Source organism: Rhamphochromis sp. 'chilingali' (genome assembly GCF_963969265.1).
Source record: "Rhamphochromis sp. 'chilingali' genome assembly, chromosome: 22".
NCBI classification, from domain to species: Eukaryota; Metazoa; Chordata; class Actinopteri; order Cichliformes; family Cichlidae; genus Rhamphochromis; species Rhamphochromis sp. 'chilingali'.
Window position 1 is genome coordinate 248150 of NC_137950.1, and position 18623 is coordinate 266772.

An 18623-nucleotide genomic window follows, 5' to 3' on the forward strand; every position below is an offset into this window, starting at 1 on the left:
TGTGGCTTCATGCTGAGAAAGAGCACTACAGATATGGTGTTTATTATAGAGGAGGTCAGAAAGAGCTTCACTGTGTCTGTAAGGATGTGCATGAGGAGGCCAGGAGTGGCAGAGATATATGTGAGGGTGGTGCCAGAGAGACAGTGGTGAGGTGTTCACGGTGGTGGTGGGATCACACCTGGGATCTGCTCTGAGCTCCTTCCTCTTTGCACAGACTGTCAGATTAGGTCAGGCAGGCGTCTCTGTGGACTATGATGTTTGCAGGTGACATTATGATCCGTAGGGAGAGGTGGAAGAGCGTCCAGAGAGGTGGAGGTACGCTCTGGAGAGAAGAAGAATGAAAGTCAGAATGCACGTGGAGTGGAGAGTCATCAGAGCTGTGACAGTGCAGTCATGAAACACCAAACATATAAAGGCTTGTTTACATCATGTAGCCCTGCTCTGAAACACTGACATAGATGTAACTCTGTCTGTGAAGCTGGATTTAAGAAATAAGTGTTTAAAGTTTATCTCCTGTAAGTACAACATGTTACCTCACCAGGTTGGTTGACTTATATTAGCTTATGTTAGCTAACTAGTGACAGAATTGATAACCCAGTGGAAAATAAGGACACTAAAACTACACATCAGTTTAAGGGATCACCTTTACGCTGCCTCTGGCTGCAACAATGGGTTTTATGTTCACTTTCACTCTCTGTCTTTAGCAGTAAGTGGATCTTTGCTACTTGGCTAGTTGTACTAAAAGGGGAAGATTCACCTGCAAGCTGTAATGTCCACGTTTGTAAAGCAAACTTATAAATGACAACTGTGTGGAGGAGAGAACAGATGAGTTGCTTAAGGTATAAAAGATTTAATGTATTTGTCCTTGTCACAGTGGAGCTCCATCAGTCTGTCAGAGAAGGTCCTCTGCTGCCTGCTGTAAGTGGTGCAGAGGGTGGTCGAAAGCTTGCATAATGACCTCCTCTCCACCACAGCTTCAAATGTTTCCAGTGTGCAGCCAGTCACATGAACACATAGCCATCACTTCAGTCTGTCTGTAGGTGTCACCAGCTATGATGCTGTTCCCCCAGCAGAGCCTCTGTGCTGGTCTTCCTTTTAGCCTGTTGTCATTGTGCCACATCAGCATCCTGCCTCAGGATAGACACGATTTGTCCTCTTCATTCTGAAGTCAGTCACCATTCTTGTAGGTGGAGACACACATCACTGTGGAGCTCCTGTCCTGCACAGGCAGGACAGAGCTCTGCCCTGTTGAGACATTCTGCACATGTCTCAACTCTGTATATTTTTATATATTTTATTTATTGTTTACTCTATTTAAATTGTAAAATATGTGTATACACACACACACACACACACACGTAGAAAAATATTTAGTATACACATCCAGAATTTTTTTTTTTTTTTGCATATACTATTATATATTACATATATTTATTAGTTTCAGATGTAGCCATTCTTGTATTTTGCTTGTTTACGTTCTTGTATTTGCACAACTCTGTTGCTTGTGAAGCTCGCACACAAGAATTTCACTCACATGTGCTGTACCAATGTACCTGCACATGTGATGTGACAATAAAAGTGATTTGATTTGATTTGATTTGATTCTCACATTCTCATATTGTCTGTTAGGTAGTCGGTAATCCATGAGAAGGTGGACGTGTTTGCTGACACTTCCTGTGGCTTATTCTTCAACAGCAGCGGCTGGATCACATTAAATGGATTTGATAAACGAAAGAATGTGATCCTCCATCATGCAGTTACTCGTTTGTTTCTAACATGTAGATAGGAGTCAGATCTCTGCAGCACCCAGATTTAACTCATACACAAACTACAGGAGGAGAGTAAATACAGTGTCTTATAAAATGGTCAATCAATTAATTTAATAATTAACTCTATGGAGAAACAAAGTTAAATAAGTCAAATAAAATGCTGGTATGACCACTCTGTAGGTTTACAATACAATACAAGTTTATTTGTATAGCACATTTAAAACCAGAGGTCCAGTGGAGAGCATTGATTAACCAAGCATAAGCAGATATCAAAATAAAACTTATAAAGTAAAATCAGTACAAAACATTGTTCAACAAAACAGAAGAAAAGGGCTTGCATAAGAGTACACTTACAAGAAGCGTACTCTAGATAGCCGGGAAGGCTAAACCAAAGTCTGGATTGAGTCAGATGTGCAAACAGCTTGTAGGAGGTTGTTCCAGAGGTTAGGTGCAACTGAGGGGAAAGCACGGTCACCTCTGGTCTTCAGCCGTGACCTACGGTAGGTTGCACCAAGAGCAACTGGTCTGATGATCTCAGTGCGCTACTAGGAATATACAGGCTGAGAAGATCAGTAAGATAGCTAGGCACGGTATTATTTATGATTTTAAAAGTAAGCAATAAGATTTTAAAATCAATGTGATATTTAATGGGAGCCAGCGTAGGTCAGAGAGAATTGGGGTAATAGACCCAAACCTACTTGGTTTGGCTTTAGAGATTAGACGTAGTTGGTCAAAACTAGATTTAACTACAGAGGACGCATGTTTGTCAAGCTTAAAGCACGGCGGCTTGTTCGTGACAGAGACTCTGAGTTTGGACATTTGTCCTGCTGTAAAATGAATTTGGGAGAAATTCTTTTCTAATCACTCTGAGGAGTTCCCGGCATCGGTGTTAGTTTGGGTGTGTTCATATTTGTTGTTGTTGGTCTCACTAAGCTCCTTTTTTCCGTCTTCTCTTTCTCCTTATCACCCAGCCAATCACAGCAGCTCGCTGCCCCTCCCTGAGCATGGTTACACTCCTGTTTTATCTACTGCAAATGGAGCTTTTTCAGCCCAGATTTGCCATCTGCTGCTCACAATAGATCATCTGATTGATGGGATTTCTCTCTAATATTCCTGGGTTGATACATAAAACACCTTGACATGGCTGCTGTGAACTAGTGCTATATCAGTATAGTTGAAATTGGTGTGGGGGTGGCTGAGGCAGTAGATACTCAAACTGTTTAGGGGGGCAATATCAGTGGCAGGAAAGTTTCTTTTCCACTGACATTCCTGATCCACATGCAATTCCACTGAAAATGGTTTTAATGCCAAAAAGAAACAAGAAAAAAGCCAATGTTACCTGATGTTTATGGAAGATTTTTCCCCTCCAGACTGTACAAAGCTAGGATAAAGGTGTAATTGACTGATTTAATGTCTGCTACTCTTGATGTAACCTAGAAGTGACTGTGAACACTACAGCTTCTCTGCACCAGTTAAACATAGGCTGTGTCCCAATTCAGGGTCTGCAGCCTTAAAGTACGCAGCCTCAACGATCCTCAAGGGCCGCGTACTCAAAGACCGCTAAGGCCGGAAGTGCGAGGCTTGTGAAATGGGACGGTCTAGCCTCCGTTGCGCTGCCCAGGTTGCCTAGCAACCATGATACTAACAGCTGGAAACGTGTCATACAGCTTTGTGTGACAGAAATGAAGGAGAAAATCTTTTGTTCATTTGTTTGTTTCTACATGAGCTTTGATCATTCTCTGTAGGATTAAGCTCAGCTATTGAACGGCGTATATTTAAAGGCTTTAAAACCAAGTTAGTACAAACGTCACTAATGTCACATAACTTTGCCGACATGTGGCCAACAGTAATGTTTAATGTTCTTCGTTATTAAACATTTGCACATAAATAAGTGACATCATATTCAGTACTTACTTTTCACAGTTTACTCTTCGGCCGCTCCGCTTCTGCCGTCTGCGGCAGAATTCTCCACACCGACTGCCGCGCTATGAATTGTGGGATATATGGGACCACGAAGTCTACACTGCCACAGCCTTAAAATTCAGGGAAATGAAGGACGCATTTCAGGGCCGCATTTCAAGCAGCCTTTGAATTGGGACAGCCTTCGGCGCGCCGCTGTGACGTAATCGGCCTTGAAATGCGGCCTTTAAGGCTGCAGACCCTGAATTGGGATACAGCCATAGAGTGTTACTGCAAACTTTATCACAGTACTGCAACCTGACCAGTGTAGCGTGCACTAACCTGCGGAGAGTCTCTAAGGAAGAGGCCATCCACCCTTCAGACAAAGCTCATTTACGCCACTTGTATCCACTGTGTTGTTCTTTTGGTCACTCCTCATAGCTTGTTACGATAGGTGAGGGTAGGGACGTAGATCGACCGGTAAATCGGGAGCTTCGCTTTTACGCTCAGCTCTCTCTTCACCACGGCCGACCGGTACAGCGTCTGCACCACTGCAGCTGCAGCACCAATCTACCTCTTAATCTCCTGCTCCCCTCACTTGTCAACAAGACTCCGAGATACTCTTCCACTTGGGGAAGCAACTCGTCCCTGACCCAGAGTGGGCCATGGCCTCAGACTTGGAGGTGCTTGGATTCTCAATACACCCCTTCACACTTGACTGCGAACTGCTCCAGTGTAAGCTGTAGGCCACCACCTGATGATATCAACAGAGCCACATCTCAGAGACGAGAGTCTGAGACCACCCAAGTGGAAGCCTTCTGCCACTTGGCTATTCCTAGAAATCCTGTCCATGTTGAAGAACACCCACAAGGAACAAGTTTGACTTCTTACCGGCTATGTGGACCAAGCTCTTGCAATGGTTGTATAAGGATCCAACGGATGGTAGCAACAGTCCAGACACCCCTTTCTCCCAAAGCACTTCCCACAGAATACTCCAAACTGAACAATCAAATGTCCTCTCCACCTCGACAAAACACGTGTAGGCTGGTTGGGCAAACTCCCACGCACCCTGAAGTATCGTCAAAAGGATAAAGAGCTGCTCCAGTGTTCCGTGACCTGGATGAAAACCTGGACTGCTCCTCCTGTATCTGAGGTTTGACTAACAGACGGACTCTCATTTCCAGCACCCAGACATAGACTTTTCCGGGGAGGCTAAAGAGTGTGATTCCCATTGTGGCGGGGCGTGGTCTGTGGAGCCGCTGCAGGGGAGGTGGATGCACCTAAGCGGGATCCACAATCACGCCTCGCCGGCTTAAAGTCTGTGCTCGGACCGATGTCATGTTTGTTGTTGATGTGTGTGGCTGCAAGCTGCAGCTGGGTATTGTGTACAGCAACCGTGAGAGAATAAAAGATGATGCTGAAAAGCATAAAAATGTGGACAGGTCTGTCGTCTGATGATTACAGTGGTGCCGAAACCAAGCAGGAGGGCACAGCAGACCAGGGATGGAGCTGGTGGGTGCAGCGGGAGCAGGCCACAGTGTCTCGCAGCCAGCGGGATGAACTCCAGGACCGGATCGAGCGCCGGATGCAAAGGATTGAATCTGGTGGTTCTGATCCGGTCCTGGCCGACGCTGCCGATACCCCCACTGGCGTTCCCCGGTGGCGTGGGAGTGGAGGAGGTTCAGACTTTTCCAGTGCCCATGCGGACCCCCAGGGTGCGACCAGCCAGGACGCAGCCTGCCGCCGCTTGCTGCGTTTTGTTTTAAAGTTAAATAATCAGCAGATGAATCCATTATAAATGTGTATATTTTTGGTTAATCTGCATCAAATATAAAAACCTACTTTACAGTTTTGAATGAGTAATGATACAATAAGGATATAATAGAGACTTAGAGTCACAGCGGGTATTTTTTCTGCAGTGAGTAAAACTGTAATACATTTACAATACTATTATTATTATGTTTAATACTTGTATTTAAAGTAACACTTTGAATGCAGGACTTGTATTAGATGATTGTTTCAGCGCTGTCAGTATAGGCTAGAGTATTCGCACGTCTTCTAGTTTGTGTCTGTAGTTTGCGATGGTTTTATACAACTTAAGTACATTTGTGGCTTTGGAGAATCGAAACAACATCGTCTTTTTGTGCTCAGAGTGTGAGAAAGTATGAGGCTTTTTCTTTCCTTGGCACACAACCTGTAAAAAGCCAGTAAGTCATGAAATATGGCGCCGCGGATGGTCGCCCTGGTGCTTCAGTGCGTTACTTTTGTTTTGTTTTTGTGCATTTTCTCTGTGTCTGGGCACTCCTCTGGATACTCGTACACCAGAGAAGAGCTCCTTAACTACAGGACTACAACGCCTGTGGATTTATTTCCAATATTTGTCGCATCTGCGGCAGATTTACTGCTGACTCTGACCAGGAAAGCGAGACGCCGAAAGAGAGGGAAGCGAGCCGGCGCACTCGTGCGTTTGAGGAGACGCGGACTGCGAACTGCTCTTCCTGGGATCTTCCTTTCTAATGTACGCTCACTCGGCAATAAGATTGACGAACTGGCCCTGATGAGAAGCATGAACAGAGACATTGCCTCCTCCTGTGTCTTATGTTTTACGGAGTCGTGGCTCAGTGAGAACATCCCAGACTGCGCGCTCAAGCTGGAGGGCTTCCATCTGCTGCGCGCGGACCGGCAGGCCGCTCTCTCCGGTAAGTCCAAAGGTGGAGGTGTCTGCTTGTACATCAATAGTGGCTGGTGCACAGATGTGACAGTGATTGCTCAGCACTGCTCTTCCTCTCTGGAATATCTTTTTATCCACTGCAAACCGTTTTATTCTCCGCGGGAGTTCGCTTCATTCATCCTGGCCGCTGTTTACATCCCGCCAGACGCAGATGCGCAGGCAGCTCAGTGCGCACTCGCGGAGCAGATTCTCCACACGGAGCGGACATTCCCGGACTCTCTCATCATTGCTCTTGGGGACTTTAACAAAGCCAATCTGAGCCATGAGCTTCCGAAATATAAGCAGTATATTAAATGTCCGACCAGAGAGGAGAGGACATTAGACCACTGTTACAGCACGATCAGCGGGGCCTATCGCGCGGTGCCGCGCGCTTCACTCGGACTTTCTGACCACGTCATGATCCACCTAATCCCCGCGTACAGACAGAGGCTGAAGCTCTCCAAACCTGTCGTGAGGACTAAAAAACTGTGGAGCAACGAGGCTGTGGAGGAGCTTCGCACGTGTTTGGAGACCACAGACTGGGACACATTGAAGGCTGCTTCTAACAGCTTGGACGAGTTTACGGACACTGTCACCTCCTATATCCACTTCTGTGAGGACAGCATTGTGCCATCACGCACCAGGGTGAGTTATAACAATGACAAACCCTGGTTTACTCCTAAACTCAAAAAGCTGTGGCTGGAAAAGAGAAAGGCGTTCAGAAGCGGAGACAGGGACTGCTACAGAGAGGCCAAGTACAGGTTCACTAAGGAAGTGGACATTGCTAAACATCAGCACTCTGAGAAGATGCAGCAGCAGATCTCAGAGAATGACTCGGCCTCTGTGTGGAAAGGTTTTAGGAATATCACCAACTACAAGCCTAAAACCCCCCACTCCACTGATGACTTGCTCTTAGCCAACACCCTCAACGACTTTTACTGCCGTTTTGACGAGCCATCAGGCAGCCTCCACACCTCCAACGGCCCCAACAATAGAGACACTTTGGACACTCATTCCCCCACCTCTCCCCCCTCCATAGAGCCATCACCAGCTTCAAACCGTTCACCTACAACACCCCCCTCCTCACCCCACACAAAAGAGGATTTCACACCACCTCCTCCCACCACAACTCTTCATATTCATGAAGCAGATGTGAGGAAGCAGTTTAAGAGTCTGAATGCTCGGAAAGCTCCCGGCCCAGACGGCGTGTCTCCTGCCACCCTCAGACACTGTGCAAACGAGCTGGCCCCAGTGTTTTCTGGCATCTTCAACTCCTCACTGCAGGCATGTCATGTGCCTGCCTGCTTCAAGTCCTCCACCATAATCCCTGTCCCCAAGAAACCTAGGATCACTGGACTAAATGACTACAGACCCGTGGCTCTGACATCTGTGGTCATGAAGTCTTTTGAGCGCCTAGTTCTCTCCCATCTCAGGACCCTCACGGCCCCCCTCCTGGACCCCCTGCAGTTTGCATATAGAGCCAACAGGTCTGTAGACGACGCCATCAACATGGCCCTACACTTCATCCTGCAGCATCTGGACTCCCCAGGAACCTACGCCAGGATCCTGTTTGTGGACTTCAGCTCTGCCTTCAACACCATCCTTCCAGACCATCTCCGAGACAAGCTTTCCCAGATGAATGTGCCTGACCCCATCTGCCGGTGGATCACTGACTTCCTGACGGACAGGAAGCAGCACGTGAGGCTGGGAAAGAATGTCTCGGACTCCCGGACCATCAGCACCGGCTCCCCTCAGGGCTGTGTTCTTTCTCCTCTGTTCTTCTCCCTGTACACCAACTGCTGCACCTCCACCCACCAGTCTGTCAAGCTAATCAAGTTTGCAGATGACACCACCGTTATCGGACTCATCTCGGACGGGGACGAGTCTGCCTACAGGAGGGAGGTTGAACGTCTGGTGTCCTGGTGCAGCCACAACAACCTGGTGCTGAATGCCCAGAAGACAGTGGAGATTATTGTGGACTTCAGGAAGCACACAGCCCCACTCCCCCCCATCATCCTGACTGACACCCCCATCACCTCTGTGGACTCATTCCGCTTCCTGGGTACCACCATCACCCAGGACCTGAAGTGGGAGCCCACCATCACCTCCGTCATCAAGAAAGCCCAGCAGAGGATGTACTTCCTGAGGCAGCTGAAGAAATTCAACCTGCCAACACGGACGATGATGCAATTCTACACTGCAATCATCGAGTCCATCCTCACCTCCTCCATCACCGTGTGGTACGCTGGAGCCACTATCAGGGACAAACAGAGACTGCAGCGTGTTGTGCGCTCTGCTGAGAAGGTGATTGGCTGCAGACTCCCATCTCTGCAGGACCTGTACACCTCCAGGACATTGCGGCGTGCAGCTCGGATCTCAGCTGACCCTTCTCACCCTGGACACAGTCTGTTTGACCTGCTCCCCTCAGGCAGGAGGCTCCGGTCCATTCGCACCAGAACCTCTCGCCATAAGAACAGTTTCTTCCCCTCTGCTGTTGGACACATGAACAATAACCACATGATTGTCCCCGCCACTAACACATGACCCTACGCTGTGTCACTGCATCATTCCATGTTTGGCACTGATCACCACCTGCACTCATGTATATATCTTTCAACGTAGCACTCTTAATTCTTATTCTCATGTATATATCTCATGTATATCTCATGCACATATCTTTCCACGTAGCACTTTTAATTCTTATCCCTACTTTTATTTTTTTCCATGTCTATTTAAGTGCTATTTATGACAGTATGTTTGCACTGAAGCACCGCAGCAATTTCCTAATGTTGTAAACCTGCTCAACATTTGGCAATAAACCCCATTCTCATTTCATTCCCATTCTGAAATATCTGAGGGTTTAACATCGTCGCTGTCTTTCTTGAGAAAGAGATGGAAAAAGAGATTTTGTGCATCTTCCTGTATAATTTCAGAGGGTCCCAATCATGCTGACAATTACCCGTATCAGTTGGAAAGTTCATGTTATCACTGTAATTGGCCCCAAATTTCCTAAACATGAACATCCTAAACATTTCCTAAACAGTTTAAGAAATGCTGTCCAGGCCAGGCTCTTGGTAATGGCACCCTGAGAGTGTTTATGCTGTAGGCTTGCATAACGTCTCTAATTTAGCATCATTTCGTGTCTATCAACACAGAGGCCCAAGTGGGATTTATTCATCGGGTTCCTGTAACTTCAATATAAAAGATGACCCTTGTGTTCGCATATTAACTATTACACAGCGTCGAGGTTAAAGATGTTTTAACTAATATAGACTGAAGAGAAAGACTGAAGCAGTGAGTCAGTGCTAAATACTTGGTGAAGCCAGGCAGAAAGAAGATATTTGAGCATTACACACTATGGTGGCCTGCGGAGGAAGAACCCCCTTTGAACAGGGCGACCTTTGGCAGAACCAGGCTCAAGGGCAGCCATTAATGTCTTTCTACTGGCTGCTGGCCAGTCACAGGAGCATGTTCAGTGAGATTACCTAAATGTACCACCGAACCACACTCCAGCTCCTCCAGGCTGCAGAATTTACACCCTTTGGCACATCCTTTAACAAATAACAGTTTTACAGTTTAGAGTAAAATGTCATTCATATATATTTAATATCTGTAATATCTGGATATATATATTTGTAATTTTGTAATATATTGTATTATTTAATTGAGTTCAGTCAGTTCTTAATGTCTTGGAGTGACTGTGACCACATAATTTCCTCAGGGTTAATAAAGTATTCTGATTCTGACGACAGCAAAACACGAGGAAAATAAATCAAAGTAAATCAGGAAATGGTGAGAGAAGTGCAGGAAACACAGTCACAGACTGAACAAGAGTCCGGGGACACATGTCATAAATACAAACAGTAACCACAACCAAAATACAACAAGGTCTAAGGACACAGGACGCTAAGGTGTAAGGAAAATCTCCCCCAAAAGGCAAGAGCGAAACTAAAACGTTGATGCTTTATGTTTTTATTACAATGTGCTGATGTCAGCCTGCTATGGAAACATGTTATGTGTTGTACTGCTCTTTCCAAACCTTTCATACAATGTATCACTGATAAGTTTTTTTTAATGAAAAAAATTAACATAAAACCTACGTATTCATATCCCACGATGTCTAGAACTTTAGTGTGAAGTTCCATAAAGAAATCATGGGTAATACAGCGTTTGTGCTGTTTGAGGGTTCTACCAGCACACTACATTGGAAAATGATATCTTGAAAACTGTGGATGCTAGACTGCTAACAAACACACAAATGGAGCTGATTACACACTCCCTCCCTTCAGGGGGAGAATAAAAGGAAGAACAAAGCAACCCAACGGAGAACACCTGGTAATAAACAAGACTCCAATATAAAACCCTGGGACTGTTGTGATTTAACTATACAAAGAAATTCAAAGTGAAATCATTGCATCAAGACATCACTGGACACTTTATTAGATACACCTTTCTTATAATGGGTCAGACCTCCTTTTGCCTTCAGAGCTGCCTTAAATCTTTGCAGCATAGACTCATCAGGGTGCTGCAGCTATGGCGCGGCTGGAGATGGGTGCACATCCATGATGTGAATATTCCTCCACATGTCAGAGGTGTTCGGTTTGATCTGGGGACTGTTGGTGATTTTGAGTGAACACATTGTTATGTTCAAGAAACTATATTCATGTTTCAGAGGATTTGAGCTCACGGTTTGTTATCCTGCTTGACGAGCCAAGAGCCAAGACTGGTAAATTGCAGTCATAAAAGGAGGCACAGACAATGTTTTCTATTGTTCAAGTTCAGTGAGCCTGTAGCCTCAGTTTCCTGCTCTTACAGACGCTGCGCTTGGTGTGGTTTTCTGCTGCTGTAGGCCACTTTAAGGTTTGATCAGGTCTTCTGATGACCTGGTTTGTAAATGGTTGTGTGGGGAAAGTTCCAATAGATCAGCAGTTTTTGAAATACTAAGACCAGCCCATCTAACACCATCACCGTGCTTTTCTTTCTCATTCTGATGCTCGCTTTGAATTTCACCAGGTTGTCTCCATCATGTATACGTGCCTAAATACATTGGATTGTTATTCTATGATTCTATGATTAGCTGATTAGATGTTTGTGTTATGGAGAGGTGTACCTAATGAAATGTCCAGTGAGTGTATGTAAAGAAACGTCACCAAATGACAGTCCTCCACCAAATAAACTTTGTTTTAAATACATATTACATTTCATCACATGATGAAGGTGAAAGCCGTATATGGTTGGAACTGTGGGATGTTTCTGATTTCTGAACAACAAGAAAAACGAGTGTTCTTCTACCAGCAGCGACTTGTTCAGCTTGTAGTGGATTAAAAAGATGAAGCATTGAAAGGCAAGAACTAAAGGTACCTCAGATACTTCCTTAAGTATAGCAGTTTGGGTTATTTCTGAGATACAAGCATAGCGCACATTCAGAACTACATTTCCCGTGATCCACTTCGAGGGGACGACCGTAAACAGAAGAAAGCGGAAACAAAAGAGGTTTTTATAAAAACACAAACACGTCCCGGCTGTCGAAGTACTCAGGGAACAAACTACAACCATTGACTTGGCCAGCAATAATCCTACCAACACGAGCGAGGAGTGAGCACGGGAGCGGACTGCGTCAGTTAGCATGGCACTGAAAAGAATACAGAAGGTAAGTTTAACAAGCTAGCATTGGTTGCCAGCTAAAGATAGCACAGCAGAGGCTAACGATAGGATTTATTTTTCGCTAAAGGTGTATTCATACAGAACTTACACTCCCCCCGCTTTGAAACAACTCCGCTCAAACTTCGTCATATTTTTGATAATAATGGGGCCGCTGACATCTCTTCTAACGGACGAAGCAGGCTGACAAATCCAAAGTTTCATGCTAGCTCGCTAACAAATGACCAAAGAGCGTAGTTAGCTCATTAACTACCCTCTTTGTGCCCTCCATATTAGCCTGTCTCTGTGTCAGAAGCTGTGTTGTCCAGCTTGTAGTGAGGGCTGGGACTGCGGTGACCAGGGAAGTTTGCACAGAGTTCATTTCGGTTCTCTGTAGTGTGGACTAGTTCACTTCCTTTGTGGACTGTTGAGGGCGCACGGAGAGGACTACCAGTCATAATGGAAAAGTGAAATAACACGTTAGACGAGCTTCTCGAAGGCTTGACAGGACTTATCAAATCAAATCACTTTTTATTGTCACATCACATGTGCAGGCACACTGGCACAGCACATGCGAGTGAAATTCTTGTGTGCGAGCCCCACAAGCAACAGAGATGTGCAAACACAACAACACAAACGAGCAAAATACAAGAATGGCCAACCTGAACCTAATAAATATATGTACAATATATAATAGTGTATGCATTTCTGGATGTGTATACTAAATATTTTCCTACGTGTGTGTGTGTGTGTGTGTGTGTGTGTGTGTGTGTGTGTGTGTATACACATTTTTACAAATTAAATAGTAAAAAAATAAAATAAAAATAATAATAATAATAAAATATATAAAATATACAGAGTTGAATATGTGCAAAACAAGTGGCATTTATATACAGTGTGGAGTGCATAATAACTACATACATATAACAGTGATGGTTTCTTTCGGTGGTCCGCACTGTCGAAACAAAGTCACACACAAGCACGCTTGCATTAACGGCCTAGTGGGGACTGTAGCGATACCTGGATGGTATTTGCCATTAATGACGGAAAAGATTTCTGCATTTGCAGCTGATTCACATTAAAACTGCCGTGTCACGTGATGTTCAGTCAAACCTCACAGACTGGTTTGTGTTATGTTGACCAGGAGCTGCAGGACCTGCAGAGAGACCCTCCCGCACAGTGCTCGGCTGGACCAGTGGGGGATGACAGTGAGTTCACATCCTGCATGTCGGCCTTGAGACTCTTCATAGTTCCTAAATGTCATTCTACGTTTTATCTTAACAATCTAAAGCAAAACATAAATAGTTTTCAAGAGGATTTATTTATTTATTTTTTGGTAGGGTCAGTTTTAAAAAAAGAGCGGTGGAAGAACGAGTCAAGTAGATATCAGAAGAAAATGTTTCATTTGGCTAAAGAAGGGTCCTAAAAGATTTACTAGGAAGTTCTGCAGAGACGTCAGACTAGCTTCTAGAAAGCCGGACCTCTGCCGAAGGCTGGAACTCCATCCTGATCGCCTGAAAGTGACTGTATGCCCTATGCTGTTTCACAGTGAGACACCCCAGGACTGGACTGTGTTGCTGTGTCTAGGACCAATTTAAAATTGAATGGACAGCCAGGGGTTCTCCAAAGGGTTAACTATGAGCTCCATAGGTTATCTTTTAACTGGGAAATGGGAGCGACGGCTGTTAGTCACCCTGTAATCAGCCAGTTAGAGTAAGGCTGATGACAAAGCACAGCTGTCTGTCTTTTGTGGACACAGTACACAGTGTGCACTGTGCTCTGTACACACAGCATGTGTAACGTGGTGGATGATGGCCTCTGAACATTGTGTTGGTTGAATGTACAGCTTGCGTTCTTATATGTGCCTCTGTTTTGTTTCTTGCTCCTAGTGTTTCACTGGCAGGCAACAATAATGGGCCCGGTGAGTGTCACGCTAAGCTTGCTTCTTCTCCTCTCATAATGTTTTCTGCACTAAATGCATCAGAAATAATGAGCACTGCTTTATTTATCCCATATTTGGGACATTTCTTTGTTACAGTGTTGAAATTATTCTCATATAGAAAAATAAATAAATATAGACAAATGAGAAGTGGTGCCAACCGGTTTGTTCATCTGGGCTGAAGGTGACGGGAGCGAGCCGACTGATTCCACCTGAATCGTTTCACTGTTGTGTTGACAGAAGTGTTTTTTTGTCAGGGTGACAGTCCGTACCAAGGAGGAGTTTTCTTTCTCACAATTCACTTTCCTACTGACTACCCGTTCAAGCCACCAAAGGTAAGAGCCCCAAGCTTTTCTCCTGCCATGCTGCTAGATCTCCTGTCTCACAGAGCTGACAACTTGCATCACTGTGCCACATTTCATACATACACAGCAGCACATCCACACGGCCGCCTCTTAACCACTTATCCATTTTAAGGTCATACGAGGCAGGAAAGGAAGTGAGATGGTGTGAGGGGCAGAGTACACCCTGGACGGGTCACTAGTCTGTCACACAGCTAGTCTAGGGTCACCAGTTCAGGGTGACTGTGCAAACACACACAGGAAGAAGCACAAACACAGTGTGTTTGGTGGGAAGATTGTATAACCTACCTTACATATTGTACACATGTGTTATTCAGTCAGAGTTACTGGAGGGCGGTGGCGGCCTGCTTGGAAGACAAACTGTTCACTTTTGTCCTGAGACATTTCTGTCCTACTAGGAGTGGTCTCTCCTGGACACGTGTACCAGGCTCACTGGCTGATTTGATAAGTAAATAAGGGCGTGTGTTTTGGAAAAATGTTGCTCACTGCTCCAGCAGAGTTGAGACTGGGAGGATCGGTGGCCCATGGTGGCTGCACACCTGAATAAAGCTCTTTAAGCAGGTTTTCCACACATGAACTAATCCTGATGCCAAAAGAAAAGTCTGACAAACAAAAAGACTAAACTTAACCTGGGATAGCAAGTGTGGCTTTTAAATCAAACAGGAAGTGACTGAAGTGCAGGCTTTAAGCTTTCATTTCATTTCATTTATTTATTCATTTTCAGGCACAACAAATACCTATATTGAACATAAAATACACAAAACAAAAAACAAAACTTGCCTGAAAAAGGAGTGGGACGAAGAAAACTTATTAAATCCCACCCCTATACTCACTCATCAACAAAAAAAAACAATAAACTTCCCGCAGCTACGCCCATCATTGCATACAGACCCATCAACAGCTCCGGGCAGATACAAGCATCTAAGCGGCAGCTCGCAACCAACAATTAGAGCCTTCATAACTGAATACAGAATATATAAATTATAAATTGCATTACCACAGGTAACAGGCAGTAATAACTACAAGTAACAAACACACATACATATACATACATATATATCTACACACACAAGTACATATATGTACATACATACGCACACTTTTTTTTTTTTTTTTTTTTTTCTATTTTGGAATCCATACCAGCAGTGGTAAGAGGACAGACATTACAGAGCACACTAAAACCCATCATTGAGTATACTGTGACCAGACCAACTGTTTGTAGAGGAATTTAAATCTATGAATATTTTTGCATTGTTTCAATTGTAAACTCAGACTGTTCCAGATTTTCACACCACATACAGACACACAAAAGCCTTTACGGGTTGTTCGAGTTCTGGGTAATTTGAATTCTCCAAAGCCTCTCACATTATAAACCTTTTCTCGAATTTCAAATCTAGTTTGTAAATTTGCCGGTAAAAGTTTAGTAAAAGCTTTATACAAAATTATGGATGTATTGTAATTAACCAGATCCTGGAATTTAAGTAACTTTGCCTGAAGAAAGAATTTGTGAGTATGATCTAGATAACCAGCCTTGTGAATAATACGCAGTGCTCGTTTCTGTACTGTGTGTTTAATTCAAAAGGTTTAACAAAAGTTTGACATTAACAGGATCCCAGGATGTCTCCTGGTCTTTAACTGCTCTGCTTGTTTGTGTGTCTGTGTGCATGTACGTTTGCCGTCAGGAAATGAACAGCTGCTGTGCTTGAGTTTGTCACTTCATGGTCCACTTACTGTTGAGCCTCTGAAAGTCGAGCCTGTGATTTTCAAACAGATAATGTAACATTGTTGTTCAGCCCACTGAATCAAAGCTGAAAGTCTGCACTGCAAATTTGATTTAAATCCACGACGGTGCCCAGACTCCACACAGCAAGACGTGTTGTGTGTCGCTGTCACGATGTCATGGTGGGTCGTGGACGTTACAGGCTTGGGTTACTTTGGAAACGGTATCCTGCTCTTTCATTGGTAGTTGCTTCAGTCGTCTTGACGATGAGGAAGGTGTCACTCAGGACCTGCTCACTTCAGTTATTCCACTCGCTGAATGTTACTAACGTCATTCATTTTTTTAATCCAGGTAGCATTTACAACAAAGATTTATCACCCAAATATAAACAGCAACGGCAGCATCTGCTTGGACATCCTGCGGTCACAGTGGTCTCCAGCACTGACGGTGTCTAAAGGTAATCAGATGTGTGTGTCGTCTGTATTTTAAAAAGTGACATTATGGATCGTATGATTAGGGCCGAGGAACCTCCCTTTGCTCCCACACAGCGTCACGTCTGCCCCATGTTAACTGAAGTGTGTCGTTTCTACACACTCGACAATGAAACTGTCCTCAGTTCACTGACGGGATCCTTTCACCTGTTTTTTGCAGTTTTATTGTCCATATGTTCATTGCTGTGTGATCCAAACCCAGATGACCCCTTGGTGCCTGACATAGCTCACATCTACAAGAACGACAAAGACAAGTGAATACACACACGCGCGCATGCTAACGTCTTTAGTAAAGCGAGTGTGTCTGATGGTGTCATCGATTTGTGTCTTTTTCTCTTCTCAGATACAACAAACTAGCAAAAGAATGGACCCAGAAGTACGCCATGTGAAGAAGATGAGCACAGCGCAAAAACGACAGGCTGACATTTAGTTTCTTTCTTTTCCCATCTGTTTTTTAAAGTCAACACGCACTGAAATTATAGTACGAACTCATGAAATAATCCTACTTAACTTCCACCAAACTGAACTGTTGTCATCGTTATTAATCCGAGGCCGATAACATCTACATTACTTTGGGGGGTTGTTTTTGTTTTTCCTGAAAAGAAGCCGGACTCGGAGCAGGCCACAGCCTGCCTGTGCGCACTCAGTGGATACTTGGGCATTTTTAACGTTTGGCATGTTATTATTGCACCACGGACGGTTCATTTGTGACATTCATGATTATTACAGATTGTTTTCTTTCCTTTTTAAGTACAAGTATAAAATGAGAGGACAGAAATGCCACCAGATGCCAAACGGGAACAAGCCCACGTCAGCTGTGCTGTGAACGGAGATCAGAAGGGCCGCAGCAGGACGTCTTAGCTCGACTCCTGTGTTACTTTACCTAACAATACTTTTGTGTTCCTTACATTATTACTGTAACTGTTGCTGTGTTGATCCAGTCCAGTTGGACACAGCCAATTAAGGCTAATACTTCATTGGCTGCAGAGAGGAGAGATGATGAGGGACAGCGTGGAGCTGCTGGCTGTGAGCACAGCCAGCTGAGGCTGTGCCTGATGTGTGGTTGTTGTTGGCTGCTTCTTTGTCTGAGCTGATGGTGCTGTGGATCTTTCCAGGTTACTACTGAAATCATTCAGTTAGCTGTTCTGACAGTAAGCAGCAGCATGCTGTTGGACACCGACCTATTAGCATGTGAGCACCGATAGCAGGACAGTCGCGTCATGTCTCCTTCCTGTCTAATTGTCCCTTACAGCCTCTGTAGACGAACCCCTGGTACAGATCACACAGAATGTAATGCACAGTGTGAGACGATGCAGAAGTATTGCAAAGAAATGCAAATCCCTTTTCTGTAATACAGGAAAAAGTCCTGGAAAACTTTGGAGCACGAGCTTCAGGCGGCTCCGTCATCCACCTTTCTGCTTCGCGCATCAGCAGCCAGGAAGAAACACTGAAGGCTGAATGTGAAATATGTATGGCCCTCCAACAGACAACAGTACTGACTGATACTAATGTTCTCTTTGCGTCGTCACTTCATCGATGTGCTGGCTTACGGAGGAGTCTTGATGTCGGTGTAGCAGACCAAGTTGATTGAAATGAAACAATGTACTGTGGCAGTGGTCCTGAAAATGGGAGCGACTTCTTATGTGTTGCTGTTTTCTTCTATTGTTGTTGTTATTATTATTGTTATTATTATTGACAACACCTATATTGTATTCAGTCTGTTTGGAATGATTTTTTCTATTTGAACTCAGATTGGAGTCATCACAGTGTAAAGCTCTCATTAAAATGATGTGCTCTTGTCCCCTGATCGTAGCTGTGACGTTGGATTTCCACAGGTACAACAATCAGGCCTTCAGCCCAGTGAGAAGCTTTTTTACACTGTCCTCATTAAGCTGCACTCCATCGTAACAAAGGCTAAAGACCCTGCTTTTTGTTCCTGTGTAAAGTTTTCTACCTGTGTCTCTGAGGCCCATGTGGCACATTTTGTACTGGATTAAAGAATAGTACCGTTACTATCATGACATGATTGTGTAACTCTGCTTTATGTTGACACGAGCAACACACTTTGTATGTGGTGCTCTTATTGCACTTTG

General features: G+C 44.5%; 1 protein-coding gene across 1 annotated transcript; it reads left to right on the forward strand.

Moving 5' to 3' along the window:
- Positions 1-11826: 11826 nt before the first annotated feature.
- Positions 11827-18551, forward strand: ube2d1b (ubiquitin-conjugating enzyme E2D 1b). Its single transcript, XM_080872771.1, has 7 exons — positions 11827-12028; positions 13163-13226; positions 13908-13939; positions 14215-14292; positions 16391-16496; positions 16691-16784; positions 16874-18551. The coding sequence occupies exons 1-7, from the start codon at positions 12005-12007 to the stop codon at positions 16917-16919; spliced, it is 444 nt and encodes a 147-aa protein (XP_080728897.1). The 5' UTR covers positions 11827-12004; the 3' UTR covers positions 16920-18551.
- Positions 18552-18623: the final 72 nt, after the last annotated feature.

What these genes read in the sequence shown, in the direction of transcription:
- ube2d1b (XM_080872771.1), top strand. Translation starts at nt 12,005, where the DNA reads ATGGCACTGAAAAGAATACAGAAG. An exon ending in AGGCAACAATAATGGGCCCG is followed by an intron (nt 13,940 to 14,214) that starts GTGAGTGTCACG and finishes TTTTTTTGTCAG; the next exon opens with GGTGACAGTCCGTACCAAGG. An exon ending in TACAAGAACGACAAAGACAA is followed by an intron (nt 16,785 to 16,873) that starts GTGAATACACAC and finishes TTCTCTTCTCAG; the next exon opens with ATACAACAAACTAGCAAAAG.